A 21040-nucleotide genomic window follows, 5' to 3' on the forward strand; every position below is an offset into this window, starting at 1 on the left:
ACCCTGCGCTATTCTTTGTTTTATATCTCTACTGTTTCTACCATCCTAAGTTATCTAAGTTCCTCGTTAATCAGCCACTTCTTCTTTTTTATTATTATTAAGAAATTAACGATTTGAGTGTAAATTATGTTTAACCCTTAATGGACACTAACACATAAATAAGCTGTAATGAGACCAGAATTTAGCGCAAAACCTGCAGTTTCAGCTGATTGTAAAACATGTACGGAAATTAGTGCTGAAAATTAATAATTAAAAATAAAACATAAACGATTTTTTAGAAAATTTGTGACCGATTTTTTTTCAACTTTTGTGATCTCACTAGTGTATTTGCATGCAGTAGCTACACATACATATTTCAAACTGCAACGTTGATTTTCAAATGTGTTTCAATATTTAAACAAGGTCTAAAAAAACAATTTTTAATATTCTTGAAACTGTTTAAGGAAACTATCGCTTACCTTTCAAGCGCTTCGTAAAGCTTTTTTAGGGATTCTGCTGAGAAAACATTCTGTAGTTTAACTTCGGAGTTTCCGTATGAAATATGTAAAAGACATACAAAGAATAATAAAATCAATGGCTTCATATTAACCAGGAACGTCTTGCTTACTAGTGGAATAAGTAAAACTAATTAATTAAACTCATATCTACTATTTAAGAATGTTCATTATCTGCGGTAGGTACTTATTGAATGAATATATTAACGGGTAGCAAACTGCCACTTCAAATATTGCGATAAAACGTATATTTGTTCCCTTTATTCTCCATCCAATCAACTCAAACAATGTAAAGAGTGGAAATTTTATTAAATTTATTTAAACGCTCGTTATTTAGATATCAACAAAATTAAGTACGTGGAATATTAACAATAATGACGTTCGATTAATCGTATAAAAACAGGGCGTTTAACCGACCGACAATATATGTTTTTAGAACATAAAAAAGAGCTGTGTAATTTTCCCAGAATTATGATGTGATAGTGGTTTAGGTAACAAAGTTAAAAGAATCATGGACAAAAGCGGACCTGAACAAATGTGAAACTAATGTAGAATTGGCTCAGTATTGACAAAAGTGTGATAGTCAAATAATTTTTATTAAAAAGACATTGAAAAATCACATTTTTATTACAATATCAATGATTTTCACTTTCATATCAACACTTTTTATTTTCCCTTCTTTCGATTTATTTTATTGGTCACTTACATTCTTTAAAGGAATGTTAAACAAGTATATTTATCAAAACATTGAAAGAAGTTAAGTACCTGATAAGTACAACAGTAAGTGCAAATTGATGACTTTTGCGAGATCATAAATTTAACTTTAATAAACAGTTACTCAGTAGAGCGAAGCATTTATTCTACACTAGCAAGGCATTGAAGTTTTTTAAATTTATTTTCGCCCTTACTAGATGCACTCAATATGTAATTAGTGTTGATATTGAAGCGTTTTACAATTTCTGAGGTATCTTAATAATAAATAGCATTTACAACAGTTTTTTTTTTATTATTATCATCTAGATTTAACTTCAATTTGCGCAAAGACATTACACAAATATCGCAATATGTACAACACATTTATGATAGTAGTAAGATTTTTACGACGAAGTGTAGTTCTCAGGTATACGAGTATAAATGCTGTGCAACAATGTAAATTCTCAAGCGAACAGAGTGCAAGTTGGGGATTGATAGTAACAGTTGTCAAACTCTGGTTCTAAAAAGAAATAATCATAATAAATGGTGGTAATCGTCAGTGGGTGCCAAAATAACATTAGGTGGCATGAAAGGGACATTTTTGTTTTGAGGATCTTGGTAAATAAATGAAATAAAAAATTAAACATTTACGACTAAAATTAGGAAGCTCGGTCATGTCAGTATCGAAATAGGACAGAACAACAAACCATTCTTTATCCTTAGTTGTATATTTTTTCAATTTAAAAAAAAAAATGTTTTGTCCCTTTCATTAATAGAGTGTATTGAAAGGAACAGGATTGTTTATGAAAGGGATAATACGTAATAATAAGGAAAATCACCTTGCAATACGAATGATATTAATCAATAGGTACATTTTTCAAAAAAATTAGAAATCAACAATTTATTTTCGTTATAGTTTAGTTAACTGAACATTTGCTTCGTCCTACTTTCTTTATCGGCTTTGGGTCATATTTTCTAAAAGTAATCTATCTTTCTTTGGGGTTTCGGTTATAATTGCAGTTTTAACTTTGCGTTTCTCTCCTCTTATTTTTCGAGCTGTAGCTTTAGGATACGGCCTAATCTGCTCTGGAGTTAGTAGAAGGTGAGATGGATTTGAAACTGCAGAATGCGTTACTTCACTGTTGAAAGATCCAGGCTGTGGTTCGTTTGAAATAGAAGGTTCAATTTTCTATAGATAAGATCGTCATTATCTGCACTTACTTCATTAAAAATTTCGTTAGGACCAGTGATGTTTTGAGGTGACTGTGGACGATTTGTGGTGAAAGAGGGTAAAAAATCTCCATCACCGAAAATATTTTTATTAAAAGGCCATATCCCAGTGTTTTTGAAACCTGACGTTACGTTGTTCATATTAAAAGCATCATAGTAGGCGTCTTTTGAGAATTGAGCCACATTATAAATGGTTACAGTTTTACCAGGATTGGAATTCATCGAGTTATTCATGCTAGCCCTTTATTTAGCTTTAAAGGGTCTAAAGACAGATAAATGTAGGGGTTGTAGGCGGTGACTGCAGTGTGGTGGAAAGGTTAGTATCATTAGGTTATTTTTTGTGGCATAAGTTAATGGTTATATGAGTTTTATGATTGTCAAGGAGTATTAAAGCCGTCGATTCAGTAGTTGGCTTGACTAAGTTAACAAAATGTTCTAATGCTTTTAAAAAACAATCTTCCGTTATCCATCCAGATAAATTCGCAAGGCCCAACGCACCCATAGGGCCATTCTCAAGCATGTGTTCTTTATGCGGAAATATTAATATAGGTGAAATACTACCACCAGAAGCGTTTACAAAAGCCAGCATTAGTTACAGTGGTGCAGCCAATTTCGTCTAAATTCCATATCATGTTTGGAGGAAACTTACGTCTCAGATAACATTTCTCTAAGTTATTAAAAAAAACTTGTACATTGTGTTTATTAAAGCTTGAAGTTGTTGCTAACAAAGTATTTTCCGGTTTTCTCACACTCAAACAATCATACCTTTTCAAAAACCCTTTCAGCCAGTTTACACTACTTATTTTACTTTCCTGCCAAGAACGTGGTATACTTATTTTAAGACGATCAGCGTACTGATATGCCAGTTCTCTGACTTGTTTAGTTGTCAACCCATGGCACATTTTTGCAAAGATCTTTAAGTAATCTACCAAGGAGCATTCTTGATCTGTGCTGAAAATTCCTTTATTGCCAATGTTCGGTTTGTAAACAAAAGACGTCGATTCAGACAATTTAGCTTTTACGACTAATCTTTGCAAGTGCGATTTGGGTAAATTGAAAGTTTTTGCAGCCGATCTTATCGAAACGTTTTTCTTCAAGACTTCATTCACCGCTTCTTGTATTTTATCTGCCCCGACGCGAGTTCGCTTTTTAGGTGGTACTTTTGAACTGCAGCGATGAACAAGACATCATTAACTTAAAAAATTGCTAACCACGAAAGGGACAGTTATGAAGGGAACGTCCCTTTCATAACCGTTTGTTATGTCCCCTTCATGAATTTTACCCAAATTTGAAAATTTAACCCTCTACAGCTATCATTTTATGTCAAACGTTTCTTACCTGTTGTTCGTCTCTAATTGAATAAATAACTTATAACAGACAATGGAAAGCAGTTCAATGAACTTAAAGTTTGGAAAAGGATTTTACTTGTGAGCAAGAATAAATTCACAAGCACAAATACTCGCGTCTCATAAGACAGGACGGTGAACTTAGGTGCAAGTGAGTGTGAATCGATGTTACCACACAACAACAGTACTTCTATCCAGAGAAAATTTGTTATTTGCCCCGTAAGTTGTCCCTTTCAATACGTGTCACCCTCATGCCACCTCTTCCCTACAATTGGATAAAACTGAATTGTTATGTGGATAAAGCTTTTTAGTAGACATCTTATAAAAATGTTGATAAACTAGAAACTCGATTATCCGAAACAATGTGGACTAAAGTAACTTCGGTGTAATGTAATAATTGTTTATTTGTTTTTAGTGATAAGTACTGAAAATAAACAATTTTTGCTTTGAAGTGCTTTAAAATTATGAGATAATAATAATAACGTTATGAGATTCTGCAAAAATCGATTCAGCTGTTTCGAAAATTAGCCTGTAGAAACAGAGAAGCTAATAGACAGACAGACAGACAAGGAGTAGCTCAGGTAACTCCTGATAATCTTCTCTTCGTGTGTGTAAGACCTCATTGAAATCAGTTTAGTCGTTTCTAATATTAGATTCCGTTCAGAGCGACTGACAAAAAATTTTTTACAGGTGGTTTATGTTTATTAGCATACAAATAAAAGGTATACACTTCAAAATTACGCATAGACACTTCATTTATAGGTATAGAGCGTAATTTCTTCGATCTATAAGAGTGAAGATTCTCTACAATAAAATTATAAAGAAAAACGAAATGATTGAACATATTTACATTTGAATGAGGCACGCGTGAGCACTGCTTTTATTGAATACAACGTTTAATCAATACAAGAGTTTTGGTGATACTAAGGCTTCCTTTATTTCAAAAGCTACACTCATTGTTCTCTATGTCGCCTTTATTCTATAGTTTGCTATTTTAGTAACGATCATGTATCTAATGTATTGGGTCTCTTGCATAGCAAACTAATGCCTTTTATTTTGAAACTATCATCCACTAAAAATGTATGGACTTATTGAATAATTTATTTACGACAACCCATCAAGTTCGCATTGAATAAAAAAATTAATGGTGACGATGATTACCCTATTTCCTGTGAAAAGTAGGGATGTGGTAAGGAGAGTTCTGTCCGTCATACGTGATAAGCATATCGACCGGTTTGGTGTTGTAATGTAAGAAGTATTCACACCACTTTTTTAAAAACGGTATAAATTGTTGGTCAGTGGATCGCGATTTCGATCTTATTTGGTCTCATCAGCACGCTACAGGCGATTTCTATACTGTAATGTATCGCTGATTCATACATTAGTATCTACCAAGAAACATCAGTACATGACTATATACAGACGTAGTTAGATATTATACCAAAAACTTTTTTAATGTTTTTATATTTGTACTTACTCTGACACTTGTTCTTCTGGTGATGAAATGCTGTCCCGTTTGAAGCAAAGTCATAACCATGACCCACGTTGTTTTCTGAAACATATTTCAATAACTACTAAATAACTGACCTAAGATTAAGACTCAGTCGTCAGGTAAAAATAGGTGCGATAAACCTTATGTAAATGCAAATACGAAAAACTTATTATTCATCAATAAAGTAGGAATAATTTGTAGCTCTCTGTGTCATGTATATGTCAATCTCAAATGCAATTACTCTAATTACAATTCGCGACAATTACTCAAACATTCATCATTATGAGGTCGTCAGTCCTGAGACTGTTTGGACACCTCTACTCTTTCCTATCCAGAGCTAATCTTCGAATTTTCCCAAAACGAGAGCAACCTACATCCTTAAATATTTACTACCTATTTTTTATTGACTTCCATAGAGTCCTCTGTTCTCCTATTCTTTCTAATACCTCTTCATTTCTAACTTTCTCTATCCACGGTATCCTCATCAGTCGCCGGTAACGCCACATTTCAAACGACTTTTCTTTTCCGCCCCGCCCACTGTCCATGTTTCGCACCCGTACAGCGCCTCGCTCCAAACATAATTCTTTCGAATTTATGAATTAAACGTTCGCGAACATAGAAGTGACTTCTTTTTATTGAAGGTGACGCGACCCTGCACTATCCTCTGCTTTATATCCCTACTACTCCTTCCGTCCTGATTATTTGTCTTTCTAGATACCTAAAATCAGCCACTTCTCATGACTTTATATTCACTCCTTCCCTTCTTCCTCCGGGTTAATAATTTTAATGGTATCTATTACTTTCATATTGTCTTTAATAAAAGAATCAGTATTTCAATGGAGTTGGTTTTCGTTCAAAATGTATGATTTGTGGATTTACCGAGAAGCAAGCAAACATCATACCTATTCGGTTCAGCAAGAGTTATGAAGGTATACCTAGACTTAGATACGTATACATGTATATGTTGGAACGCCCTTAAGGGTTAACGTGCAACATTAATAACGAATTAGAAGGAATTTTTGTTCACGTAGGTACTCTCGTCTCTCCCGGAAATTTGGAAAATTCACGTCCATCGATTCGCATACCACACAAAAGCCTTCCCTTGAATGGATTCTATTCGCATGGAATCAATTGTAGAATGGCGCGTTGTAATGAGGGCTCTAAATTCCATCTTAGTTCTATTTCTCATAAAAGGTTAAGTATAAGTTAGTACGTACCGTGGTCATTGTTCGGGTTCCATCGCGGTTACGCCAGAAACAAAGGCAGAATTCCGCCTCGGAATTCCATTGTGATTTCTTAAAGACATGTAAACAGTAATGCTGTTCCTGACAGCTATCCGGACCTTAAACAGACCGAATACGGATTTAGAAGTTAATTTTGACTTAATTAACTGTTTTAAAGTAACGTTCTTTTTTTGTTCACTTGAGAATATTTTCGCAAAGATTTTAAAGTGTAGGTGATAATAATTTTTAAAATAGACTATTGACATATGCATTTGATTATTTACAAATGTAAGATAAGATAAAAAATTGCATCAGGTGTAAGCGACGAGAAAACAAATCCCAAGAATTAGTAAGTAGTTAATAAATTTTCGGTTTCTAAAAGTTATTACACCTCATTTATATTTAATTTGTCTTGAAATTTGCTTATGCGGTAATAGGCCCTAGTTACTTATACTTATATATTTTCATAGAGTTTAAAATATATATCTAGCGATTTGTGTTTCTATTAAATTTTTTGAGTGCTATAAATTATAGTGAATATGACTGATTATGATTGCAGACATTATCAGACTGATTTGTTCAATTAAGGTAATTAATCCAAGCTTTAAATCGACGCATAGCTATTCACTGAAGAAATACATTTAGACTCTTTTTATTAATTTTTTATTCTTGTTATACCTATAACATTTAAGCATAATAAAATAATTATCGTAATTGTTACTTATCGTTATTTTTAATTACATTGGTTAATTAGCAAATAATCGAAAATCTAATCGATCAGTTACAAAAAAACAATTATCGTATCTGCTGAGGATAACAATTTAAATCAGTTTTTACGCCAAACCAATTTAGATATTACATAGTACGTTTAATGAAAATTGAAATATCTAATCTTAAAAGTAAAAGCGAATGGGAATGTTAAAGCACTTAGGACTTACCTCTCCATTTACGAAGCAGTACAAAACGGCAATAAAAAAACCTTGAAAGGATGTCACGAAGAAAGTTGTGTAAGACCACAGAGCAAATTTCCAGGCACTTTTAAAAAGCCGGAAATCCACGACAAATAAAATGTTTGCAATGCCCATTAAAGGTAACAGGAAAATAGCAGCTTTTACCGCCTTCCTACAATGGGAAAAAGAAACATGAAAACGCATTTTTGGAAATGGGGTCTACCTAATATTTATCATCTTGGTTAAGCTTTTTACGATAAATATAATAGTAGGTACCTAGGAAGATGTTAAATTTCATTAAAATTCTAAAAATCTGCTCTCCAAGGGCGATTGTGCTTGTAAAAGTGCTACAGAGCTGTATAATAAATAACTAAAATTTATTAATTACTACATAGTATAAAACAAAATCGCTTTCCCGCTGTCTGTCCCTATGTATGCTTAAATCTTTAAAACTACGCAACGGATTTTGATGTGGTTTCTTTTAATAGATAGAGTGATTCAAGACGAAGGTTTATATGTATAATACATGCATAATATATCAGAGAAACACTGATAATTTTAGAGGTTTCCAATGTGATGTCGCAAATAAACACATTTTTTGCGCTTACATTGCAAACGCTGGCTGAACCCTACGAGATAGATCAAAATATTGTACTACAGTATTGTAAACCTTAAAAAGGTCTACAAAAAAGTCCGCGATGGTATATGTCTATCTCTTAAGGACAATCCGCAATAACCATTTTTTTCCTTTACTTTTTATGAGAAATAATGGCTTATTTACGAAGCGATTTTAAGAAATACTGCATTAATTCTTATCCAATTAAGTACCTTAAATATATTGTGCATTTAATATAGATCAATATGGCCCAGTATGTAATTTAAATGAATATTTTCGAAGATATTACAGATTTAAAATGCAGGGACATAGCGGTTGCGGCGGTACCGGCCGGGAGGCCGGTTTGTATTGTCTAATGACAAAAAAACTGTGAATGTTGTATATAAAAGATTCTGTAGTATATTTAGTATGTTCAGGGGGTATCTTTTGAATATTTCCCCTTTTCGATAATAATCTAAACAAAACAAAAATATATTTAGTATCAGCATTGCACCCTTGCGAAGCTGGGGCGGGTCACTAGTATATAATAATTTAGCGTCTTTGCATCACACCGAACGCTAATACGTTTATGTAAGGTCGAATTATTTTTTTTTTCGAGCGCGTCGCGGTGCTATCCTTTATACATATTATTCCACTGGATATCAGGAAGCAGCTCTGATCACTGCTTTAGAAGCTCCCTTCTTACGTTAGCCCACTTTCTGCCGCAAGTTCCTACTAATTAATGAGCTGCATTCTACTCAGCTAATTCCTCTAAAATTCAGTGTCTTTAAATCGACTTATAGCTTCATAGATGCTCTCCATTGAAAGATTGTTTATATCAAAAATTGATAGTTTATTAGGAATAAATAAACTTTCAAAAAGTAGATGAGCAGCCTCCAATACTTAAAATGCTCAGATAGAAATGTATATTGGAACTGTACAAGAAATTGTTCCAGAATATTGTTTGGACTAAATGATCAATAACAAAGATAAAAGACGTGAAAAATTTAGTTCTGGTTCGTTGATTATAAACGACAATCGAAGAAACTGTCACGAAACTTATTTTGCCGTAGTCTGACGAAGAAGGAATAATTGAATTGAGAGACAATAAACGTTCTGGAAACAGCATCTAAAAATGCTTGTTATCTGTTAAGGGTTGTAAATTGTAACAGCAGTCGGCAAACTTCCTTTCTTCTGAATAATTTACAAGATACAGAGTATTTTCTTCTAATGGGTTCCAATGCAAATATTACCTAAATATTTTCAATTCTTTCGAAAATAAAATCCTACGCGTCATTTATTGCCCTCTTGAATGCGCCTTTAAGCAGTTGTAATTGCCAATAAAACTGAATTAAATTAAAACATTTAAAGGCATTAATTGATGTATTTGATGTTCCTTTTCAACGATTTTTGCAAATCAATTGAAAATACATAATTGTCCTGGTATTGATCCTGCTTTATGGAAAGAAAAACGTTATCCTTTGTGTATTAGTTCATATTTAATTTGATCAAAAGCCATCAGTGCTATGTTGAAGTGATTTATTAATTGCATGTCGGCTTCTTTTGCTATAAACGGCCTTTGAAGTTCAATTGTATTTCAAAACGTTTATATTTTGGAATGTTATCATTATATCACGAACGATACATGTCTCAGTCATTTTTAATACGCAAATTCGAAATAACGTCTTATCGATACACAATTTCAATTATAAGAGAAGTATTTTAAGTTTTCTTTTTCAGACGTTTATGAAGTATGTGACCAGATAGGAATTGATAAGAACTGATTACTATTATTGTACTTTTACGTCAAACAATTTTGCAGAAATTAACAAAATAATAATATGTATTTGTTGTTTATACAGACTAACTACGCTTTTAAATTTAGTTATAATACATATAGGTTTAGCGTAATTTTGTGTTATGCATTTAACAGAATAACTGCGACCCTATACATATAATCATTATTTTGTTTTCTACCCTATCATTCGGTTTTGCATCATTGATTGTAGTGATTGTCGATTACTTGCAATTAGTTTAATCTTGCACCCAAGTTATTAAATATGCTCCTCTATCCACTTGTGAAATATCTACACTCATGAGCCGCTACTGATATTCAATCCCTACCTACTATAATATATATAGTTAACAGTAGGTACCTGTGATCTAATAAATTCCTATTGCAATCACAGATTTCATACACAATTTGTGTCATTATTTGCGTAGTGATAATAGCATTACTTTCTATCCAATAAAATCGTGATGTTTTTGTCGACAAACGCTTCTGTATACAACTTTGTAATCAAGGCGAAATCCAATTTCAACTTTAACAGGTTGCACAAGTTAATTTTGAGGGGAAATGAACTTACCTAACCTGCTGGATTTCGCTGGTGTGACTTTGGCGCAGTTTCACAATCAAAACTCTTATAATGTTCAACAGGAACAGCATATTAACCTGAAAAGAAATTGTATAATAACATAGGCAATAATATAATTGTCATCTGTCGTTGAAATTATAAATTACTTTAAACACCATTACATTACTGCAACTGAAGTTTTATCTGCAATATTTTCGAATTTAAAAAATTGACATCACTCTAGACACTAGTATAAATTTACAAGACAAATTGAATATAATAATGTGAAAATTAATTTGCAATTTTCCATCCACTACCTCAGGTTAGGGAGGAAAATTTTGAAAAATGTTGCTGTTGTCACACCCTTGCCGGAAATCGAACAAAAATTTTCCCTCACTAACCTAAGGCAGTTTGTAATGGATGGAAAATTGAAAATGAATTTTGACAAACTGAATAATTTCGGAAACACAATTTGCAATAAATATGTGGTCCATATGGTGATCAAAATAACTTCTAACAAAGGCGATTGTGGATGAGCCATTTCTCATTTTGTCGACAGGGTAACTAACCATGACAAGGACGTTTAACAATAAAAATTTCTTATTTAATAAACTCATAAATACATACATATGAAATCGGTGCTCATTATAATAGAATTAGATAGTTAATAATATCCGCTTTACACCTGCTTCTATACACGCACGAGCTTCTCATATATAAGTCTCAGGTTTAATTGGATTCATTGAAATCCCGAAAAGGATGTCAAAAAATAAAATTACTTGAGAATAATAATCACGCAATAGAAACGCCGACTACTATATATACATATCTTTTTAAAAAAAACTGCAAAATTGGTCCTCATAGAAGTGGAAATGAATTTACAATTATGTTTAGTCTAACAATGAAAATATAAAAAATTTCTAAAAATACGTAAAAGCTATTATCCATTTCTTTTTCTTCTCTTGGGGATAAAGCTATAAATACAAATTCATAATAGGACTCGTACCTACTGCTAAGTGTTACGTAGGCAAAAATTAATCTTCTATTAAATTTAAACCATATTTGCGTTGAAAAGGAATCCTAAATTTTATATGAAATCTTTTTAAAATATTATTGTAGTATCTCTTTTGTTTTTCGTTGAGACACTAATGTTTAAATTTGGTTTTGATAAAAGAACAAGTGTCCTAAGCGCAAGGACTTTTAGAAAAAAGAAAACTTTGTAAAATTTAAAAATATTTAATGAAAATGAATAGGTTGCTATTTACAGTTCTAACGTCTTCACCAAGTGCCCGCTCAACAGCCTCTGTGCTTTTTTCGACTACCTGGGTACTTGGTTCGACCGATTTCTCCTTACAGGAAACAACTTAAAAACTACCCTTAGCATCTAGTAAAAAAACATCTGGTTTGACTTTACAACTTAACCTACTTGAATTTTCTTAGAACTACGGACACACACACACACATATACAACTGCTCAATATTTCTACCCTAACTTCTTAATAATATCTTATGTTACTACATTCGGCCATCCTGCGTAAAACATCTGACCTCAGATGTTGTCTTCGTCTTCTTCATTGTCGTCCATCTCGCTTTCTATCCCTGCTGTCCATGGCTTTAGATGGTCTACAGAAGCCGACGTCTGGTTTGGCCCTTCATGGTCTCCTATCTTTTGTACCACGTACCGGTCGTTTCTTAAAACTTTTAGAATTTTGTATGGTCCTAAAAATTTAGCTCTCAGTTTGAGACCTGGTCCAAATTGAGTCCTCTTAATTGCGACCCAATCTTCTTCTTGGTACTGTCTGGCTACTTTTCTCCGTTTGTCATATCTTTTTTTATTATCCCTCTGTATTTCGGCAATATTTTCTCTCGCTTCATCTCGCAACTCGTTTCTTTCTTCTTCGAATCTATTAGCCCATTCTTGTTCTAATATTTCCTTTACTTCGTTATCGTCCTTAAATCGAGCATTGACACCAAAAAGTAGATGGAAAGGTGTCTTACCTGTGCTCCGGGAAGGCGTCGTATTTAAATATTGTTGAGCCTTTTCGACGTATCTGTACCAATTTTCCGGAACAGGAGCAGTAAGTTTGGTAAGTAGTGGTATAAGGGTACGATTCATCCTTTCTACCTGTCCGTTCCCTCGTGGTACACCTGTTGTAATTGTGACATGCCCAATATTTTCTTCTTCACAGTATGAACGGAAAGCGTTGGAGGTAAAGGCTGTCCCACGATCTGATATAATTCTTCGCGGGTTTCCGAAGATTGCTGCCTGCTTGCGCAACCGATCAATTACTTCCGCTGCATCGGTCGACTTTGTTGGATATAACCATATGAATTTTGTGAATGCATCAATCACTACCAGGATATACTGATACTTTTTCTTCGTATTAGTCATGGGTCCAATGTGGTCTATGTGGTATGTTTGTAGCGGTAAATCTCCTTTATCGATAATGTGAAGGAACCCTTCCTGTTTGCCGTGCTTCCTCTCGGCTAAAATGCAGTTTATACAACTAGCCACTACCTGCTCGACCTTTTGCCGCAGGCCCTTAAACCAAAAGTCCTTCTTTAGAATCGCCTCAGTTTTATTGATACCAAAGTGTCCTCGCTCGTGAGCTTGTCGCGTTACCTGGGCTTGCATACATTTAGGTACAACAATTAGCATATCATCACCTACAATTCTATACAATATTCTATTTCTTATTAAGTAACCGTCGGCTTGATTACGAGTTGTGGCGTCTATTATTTTTGCTATCTCTTTATCTTTCTCTTGCGCGCTTCTCAGACGCGTAATCAAATCGACTTCACTCTCATTTATTAACATTGTACTGGGCACTGGATACCTGCTTAACGCGTCAACATGTTGCATATTTTTCCCTGACCTATGACAAATTTGATAATTATATTCTTCTAATAATGCAACCCACCTGGCTGCCCGCACACACAAATCCTTCTTTTTCACAGTCATTACAAACGCTCTACAGTCGGTCACAATCTTAAAGGAAATACCTAATAAGTACACCCTAAACTTTTTTAAAGCTTTAACTATGGCTAACATCTCTAACTCGTAACTCGTATACTTTTTCTCAGTTTCTGACATTTTTCCGCTGGCAAAATACACTGGATGGAATTTTCGATCATCGTCGTCCAATTGTAACAAAATCGCCCCATACCCGACTTGAGACGCATCTGTATGCAATTCAGTCTCTGCACCCACACGATATAATTTTAACACCGGCTTATTAATTAATGCGACTTTCAATGATTCAAATGCTTCAATTTCACGACATCCAAAATTAAATTTTGCGTCCTTTTTTAATAAATCCGTCAACGGTGTAGCAATTGTGGAATACCCTCTTATAAATTTCCTAAAGTATCCCGTTAAACCTAGAAAACTCTGTACTTGTTTTACGGTGGTAGGACAAGGAAAATCACAAACCGCCTTTGTCTTCCTTTCTGAAGGTCGTATCGTGTTTCGCATTACAATATACCCTAGATATTCTATTTCGGTTTGCAGAAATTGACATTTTTCCCAATTGATAATTAGCCCGTGTTGACTTGCGACTTCCAGTACACGTTTTAATTGTTTTACACCTTCGTCTAGATCACCAGCTAAAATAATCAGGTCGTCCATATAAGTTACTACGACTTTCTGTTCAATTAAATTCTTAAAAACAACATTAATAAATTTTTGGAATATAATTGGCGATACGCACAAACCAAAAGGGGTTTTTAGAAACTCATATTGGCCTGTTGGAGTTACAAATGCAGTATATTTTTGACTTGCTTCATCTACCGGAACATGAAAAAAACCGTTCTTTAAATCTATAGTTGTGAATATTGTTGCCCCTTGTAATGCGTCTAGTTGATCGTCGATTAGCGGTAACGGAAAATGTGGTCTTAAAATTAACTTATTTAATGCACGATAATCTATGCAAATTCGTGTAGATCCGTTCCTCTTTCTAACTAAAACTATCGGACTCGCGTATTCTGAATTGGATATTCTAATGATGCCTTCTTCTAACCATACTTTTATTATTTCATCTACCTCTTTTCTTTCTTGCAATGATAATCGGCGCGGCCTAAATACTACAGGTACGTCGCTTTTTAAAATGATTTTTGTTTTTATACCTACGTCTTTCGTTTTTTCCGGCTTATACGTTTTTATTAGGTTCTTTATTTCTTCGCGGTGTTCTTTTACTTGAATATGTGCTAAGTCGATCTCCTTGCATTCGTCGATCGTATTGATAGCGAATAATTCTGGTACATGCGAATTTTCCGAATCTGAATGGTCTAATGCTAAGAATGATACTATTCCCCGTCGTACTCGTAATTCTATCTGGTCTAAAAAGTCTGTCCCTAATAACAAAGAGTGTTTCAGAATTTCTTTTGGGACAACGTGAAAAGTTACAAAAAATTGGACGCCGTCAACTATCATAGTTTTCGAAAACTCACCCATTGTCATATTGCCTGTGGATCCAAGACCCTCAAATTTCAAAGTTCGCTTCCGCAATATTGGCGAACCTATATCTGCATAAACATCTGATCGTATAAAGGTCAGATCACTACCTGTATCTACTAACGCTATGAACTTACGGTCCTCTAATAACACTTCTTTCATGTACTTTTGTTTGTCCGGTCTCGACACAATGTACGCTTCTTTAGGTTTTCCAGGACACTTCGCGGCAATGTGCCCGAACTCATTGCATTTAAAGCACTTTAACCCTTTTTCCTTTACGGGACACTCTGCACTCAGATGATCTTTGGCACCACAATTATAACACCTTTTCGTTTTCACCACTGGATCTCCTTCGGCGTGCTTCTTTTTTGATTCCCGTTTGCTTCTATCGTCGCGTCTTTCTGTCAGCTTACTTCTACTTCTCATATCCTTCTTCAACGTTTCGTATTGGGTTAACCTTTCCTTGAGTTGGCGAATATTTTTTGCGCCATATAAAAGAGTTTTGTTTGCCGGGTCATCAGGAATTCCTTGGATAACATATTGAATTACGGATTGCGTTTCCACATTTGCTTGAGCTGCTATTTCCAGCATTTTGTAGACGTATTGCTGGTATGTTTCGTCTGGTTTCTTTCTGCGTTGTGATAACTGTTGGTGTATCTGATAGCTGTCCACTACGTCGTCAAACTCATTTTTTAGCGCTTTTTTCATCTTTGACCATGTTTTTGTGCACTTTTCGTAATTGACGAACAATTTCGCCGATCCTTTTAACAGTCTTTTACCATATGCAACTTTCTGTACATCGGACCACTCACACAACACCGCCATTTCTTCAAAGCCTTCAATCCAACGTCTTATGCTCACATAGTCGTCCCCACTGAACTTTTCTAAGGACTCCTCTACATCTCTAAATGTTAATTGCGGCTTGGTTGTAATGTCACGTCTTCTTTGGCGAGCAACTGAAACTCTCGGCACTTCATCTTCTTCGTCGTCATTTTCTCCGTAACTGCTACCCTCAGCTACAGCTTCTTCGGCGTCATCGTCTTCATCATCGTCTTCGTCACTATTTATAGCTTCTTGATCACGTTCCAACATCAAGGCTGCTTTCAAACGTGCGATTAACTCTTTTTTTGCCCCCGACGTCCTGAGCTTTCGTCGTCTTAACTCCGTCTTTAATTCGGGGATCTTCATCTGTACCACTTGTTCGTCAGTCAGCACTATTTGTTGGTTTTGATCAACCACCGCTTCACTGTCTGCCATTGTTCACTTTTATATTTTCGTTTTCTTTTGCACCAACACTTCTTTACTTGCCGCTTGTTTCACACTGTTCTCTTTGATCAATCCCGGCTGAGCCCCCAGAAAATGTAGTATCTCTTTTGTTTTTCGTTGAGACACTAATGTTTAAATTTGGTTTTGATAAAAGAACAAGTGTCCTAAGCGCAAGGACTTTTAGAAAAAAGAAAACTTTGTAAAATTTAAAAATATTTAATGAAAATGAATAGGTTGCTATTTACAGTTCTAACGTCTTCACCAAGTGCCCGCTCAACAGCCTCTGTGCTTTTTTCGACTACCTGGGTACTTGGTTCGACCGATTTCTCCTTACAGGAAACAACTTAAAAACTACCCTTAGCATCTAGTAAAAAAACATCTGGTTTGACTTTACAACTTAACCTACTTGAATTTTCTTAGAACTACGGACACACACACACACATATACAACTGCTCAATATTTCTACCCTAACTTCTTAATAATATCTTATGTTACTACATTATTGATGTATGGATTTAAACAAATCTATTATGTATTAACTTACAAGAATAACTGCAGTTCTTGGGCCTTCCAAAATCCAGTAATAAGGTAAAAAGTAGTAGAGGTACCAACAGCTGCAATATTAAAGTTGAATTTCAATATCAGCTTAATTTTGGTAGATAAATAGTATTTAAAAAACTGAAACTTAAAAACCTGTCACTAGGAAGTTTTTATAAGTTTGTAACGTAAATAGGTTTAATTGTTTGACTTTTAAAAGGTTTCTCACGTTACAAAGGCTTTACTTTAACAACTTCTTAACCTCTCGTTTCTAAAAGTAAATTAGTCTTGACTTCAGAAATGAAAAAACTTGATAACTGTTAAAAAACCGTTAGAAAAACAACGTGATAGAAAACGTGAGTATAAGAAATTGTTAATTAAAAAGTAAGAATTATACGCTTCTTGTAATGCGAAATATCCCCTGACTCAAATTTTTGGAATATAATTGGCGATACGCACAAACCAAAAGGGGTTTTTAGAAACTCATATTGGCCTGTTGGAGTTACAAATGCAGTATATTTTTGACTTGCTTCATCTACCGGAACATGAAAAAAACCGTTCTTTAAATCTATAGTTGTGAATATTGTTGCCCCTTGTAATGCGTCTAGTTGATCGTCGATTAGCGGTAACGGAAAATGTGGTCTTAAAATTAACTTATTTAATGCACGATAATCTATGCAAATTCGTGTAGATCCGTTCCTCTTTCTAACTAAAACTATCGGACTCGCGTATTCTGAATTGGATATTCTAATGATGCCTTCTTCTAACCATACTTTTATTATTTCATCTACCTCTTTTCTTTCTTGCAATGATAATCGGCGCGGCCTAAATACTACAGGTACGTCGCTTTTTAAAATGATTTTTGTTTTTATACCTACGTCTTTCGTTTTTTCCGGCTTATACGTTTTTATTAGGTTCTTTATTTCTTCGCGGTGTTCTTTTACTTGAATATGTGCTAAGTCGATCTCCTTGCATTCGTCGATCGTATTGATAGCGAATAATTCTGGTACATGCGAATTTTCCGAATCTGAATGGTCTAATGCTAAGAATGATACTATTCCCCGTCGTACTCGTAATTCTATCTGGTCTAAAAAGTCTGTCCCTAATAACAAAGAGTGTTTCAGAATTTCTTTTGGGACAACGTGAAAAGTTACAAAAAATTGGACGCCGTCAACTATCATAGTTTTCGAAAACTCACCCATTGTCATATTGCCTGTGGATCCAAGACCCTCAAATTTCAAAGTTCGCTTCCGCAATATTGGCGAACCTATATCTGCATAAACATCTGATCGTATAAAGGTCAGATCACTACCTGTATCTACTAACGCTATGAACTTACGGTCCTCTAATAACACTTCTTTCATGTACTTTTGTTTGTCCGGTCTCGACACAATGTACGCTTCTTTAGGTTTTCCAGGACACTTCGCGGCAATGTGCCCGAACTCATTGCATTTAAAGCACTTTAACCCTTTTTCCTTTACGGGACACTCTGCACTCAGATGATCTTTGGCACCACAATTATAACACCTTTTCGTTTTCACCACTGGATCTCCTTCGGCGTGCTTCTTTTTTGATTCCCGTTTGCTTCTATCGTCGCGTCTTTCTGTCAGCTNATTTACTCATTGTCATCACTTACTAATGGGAGAAAATAAAATTAAACATGGTCAATATTTTTACTCACAACAGATGGGAAATATTACGTATATTGTTATAATATTGAAAAGTATTACGTAGAGTTATACCTATCTTATATTTAACTTTTAATTGCAATGCCTTCCTTAAACGTCTTGAAAAAATATAGTAACATATAGTATGCTAAACTATATTAGTTTTACTGATACTGTTCGATTAGTTTAAAAAAGCAATTTTGATTTACGCAAGGAAGGTATGGTAAGCGCCTCCACCAGAATACATTGAAGTTGTTCTAGTTTTGGAGGAATGCAAAGGTTGACTCCAGATAGGCCGAAATAAAGAGCTTATAAATATGATAATTCTGTAATTAAATATCTGGACTATTTATACATTAAAAATTCATCACTCACCCAATGTTATCGACTGCAAAAACCATTGTGAAAACCCACACTGCCGTCATGAGTAAAGGAATAGCCCAACCCATCCAGAAGTATAACTTCATGTAAGAATATTCCTGGAATACTGTTACTGTTATAATGTTGTGAAGATACAAACCTTCGATGAATATCCACATAAACATAGTCGTTTTGGCGTATTCTAAGAGCACGTAGCATGCTTCACATAGGTATGGCTAAAGAGAATTAATTAGTTGTAGCGAAAGAAACAAATTGTACCTAAATGAGTGCAAATAGAAAATGAATTGTAGTTTTCTTTTAAAAAGTATAGAATAATACACAGCGGTATAATGTTAATTGTTCCTGATGTTTTAATTCATGTCTCGTTTCAGAACTTAATTAAGCAATTCTTCGCTATAAAACAGAATAACATATATAGTTGAAGAGCAATTAATTAATTTTGAGCTACAGAAAAATAATAAGTAATGTATATAGTTGTAGCCAAGACGTCTCGATTCATTTTTATTGTCATTATAAGGATTACTTATGTGTATATGTTTAGTTCTAGCAGTTGTGTTGTAAATAGTTGTCTTAATGAAATTATATTTACTCAGACATAGTACAATTACTCGAAAGTAAACTGTAACATCAAAGAGGCAAAATCTGTGTTTACGACGTTTACAAACCTAATTAAATAAAATTACAAAACTGCAAGCAGTGCATTATTAATTTTGAATTAGCATAAGGCGCTTTATGCAGTGATTTAAAGAGGTTTAAGGTAACTGTAAAAAATACTAAACGTTTCATTATTTATACCCAAAGGAATAAGTACAAGGTACTGACATTTTTAAAATCTACATACATATCGTATTTTAAAGTTACTTTTTTTGGGGATTTTTGAAGTGAAACTTCTTTACGCACGGTAGGGTAAGTTCGTTTCATGCGAGTTGCTATGTAACGAAATCATGCAACGCATTTCCCCGCTGTCTGTCCCTGTGTATGCTTAGATCTTTAAAACTACGCAACGGATTTTAATGCGTTTTTTTTAATAGATAGAGTAATTCAAGAGGAAGGTTTATATGTATAATATATGCATAATATAGTAGAGAAACACTGATAATTTTAGAGGTTTGTAATGTGATGTCGTAAATAAACACATTTTTTTGCGCTTACATTGCAAACGCTGGCTGAACCCTACGAGATAGATCAAAATAATATACTACAGTATTGTACACCTTAAAAAGGTCTACAAAAAAGTCCGGGATGGTATATGTCTATCTCTTAGGGATAACCCACAATAACCATTTTTTATCCTTTACTTTTTACGAGAAATAATGGCTTATTTACGAAGCGATTTTAAGCAATACAGCATTAATCCTTATCCAATTAAGTACTTTTAAATACATTGTGCATTTAATATAGATCAATATGGCCCTTTACAGCATGTAATTTAAATGAATATTTTCGAAGATATTACAGACTTAAAATGCAGGGACATAGCGGTTGCGGCGGTACCGGCCGGTTTGTATTGTCTAATGACAAAAAAGCTGTGATTGTTGTATATAAAGACATTCTATAGTATATTTACTATCAGCATTGCACCCGTGCGAAGCATAGTGTACAAATAATACCATTAAACCAATTCCTTAACCCCTATCCCGGTATGTTTGTGTGTTTGAAGAAGTTTCACTTCAGTAGCGTGTTGTATAATTACACGTTGTATTTTCTTTTTAATGAATACAACTTACCACATTCTCTATAATTCTTTGTTCCAATGATTGATCGATGTAGATGACTAACCTAACAACCACTTGAAGTAACGTAGCAATGAAGAGGTTTTTGTGAATTTTTGTTCTATTGTTTTTTAAAATTCTACAACAGCAAACAACATACGGTAAAAATTACTTCTTTAATATTTGCGACCCGAGTTTTATTTACCTGTATCTGCAGAAAATAGAGAGAGATATTACAAGACTTATGAGGGACAAACTGAGTCCAACCATTTCTATTTGTCTTGTTCTTGTGCTTATCTGCAAAAAGACAAAGCGTAGATTCATGTCTGTTGGACAATAGCAATAACAACTTTTTCTGACAATTTTTTTGAACTTTAGTTACGATGTTTGTTGGCTTGCTGTAGGTATACATGCAGGCTGACCAGAAATGTGTTTTATTTGAAATATTCACTCTTAAAATGTAAATACAAAATGCAAAATGCGTGTAGGTACTTATATAATTCGTCCCGCTTTACCCGAGAATTTTAAACTGTGCTAATTTATTATATATTGAAAAACTATAAAAATTATAGATACAGTGTAAACTCTATATAACGACACTTAAGGGACTGGACATTTTTCGGCGTTATAAAGGGTACATACGTGT

At 34.1% G+C, this 21040-nt stretch overlaps 2 protein-coding genes across 2 annotated transcripts in view; both read right to left on the reverse strand.

The window, feature by feature from the left end:
- The window catches only part of LOC112904817, a 6090-nt gene extending 5419 nt beyond the window's left edge, over positions 1-671 (reverse strand). The window contains exon 1 of the mRNA XM_025975823.1: positions 459-671. Within this exon, the coding sequence (XP_025831608.1) occupies positions 459-583 (125 nt within the window). The 5' untranslated portion in view covers positions 584-671. The remainder of the gene's footprint in view (positions 1-458) is intronic.
- Positions 672-6472: 5801 nt separating this feature from the next.
- LOC108739772 (PDF receptor) overlaps positions 6473-21040 on the reverse strand; it is a 47464-nt gene continuing 32896 nt past the window's right edge. Inside the window, exons 5-11 of the mRNA XM_018473825.1 lie at positions 20600-20691; positions 20410-20533; positions 18677-18897; positions 16642-16711; positions 10390-10475; positions 7417-7600; positions 6473-6597 (exon numbers count right to left, since the gene is read on the reverse strand). Coding sequence (XP_018329327.1) covers positions 6478-6597; positions 7417-7600; positions 10390-10475; positions 16642-16711; positions 18677-18897; positions 20410-20533; positions 20600-20691 — 897 coding nt within the window. The 3' untranslated portion in view covers positions 6473-6477. The remainder of the gene's footprint in view (positions 6598-7416; positions 7601-10389; positions 10476-16641; positions 16712-18676; positions 18898-20409; positions 20534-20599; positions 20692-21040) is intronic.

This window comes from Agrilus planipennis, unplaced genomic scaffold, assembly GCF_000699045.2.
Source record: "Agrilus planipennis isolate EAB-ADULT unplaced genomic scaffold, Apla_2.0 scaffold54, whole genome shotgun sequence".
Classification (NCBI taxonomy): domain Eukaryota; kingdom Metazoa; phylum Arthropoda; class Insecta; order Coleoptera; family Buprestidae; genus Agrilus; species Agrilus planipennis.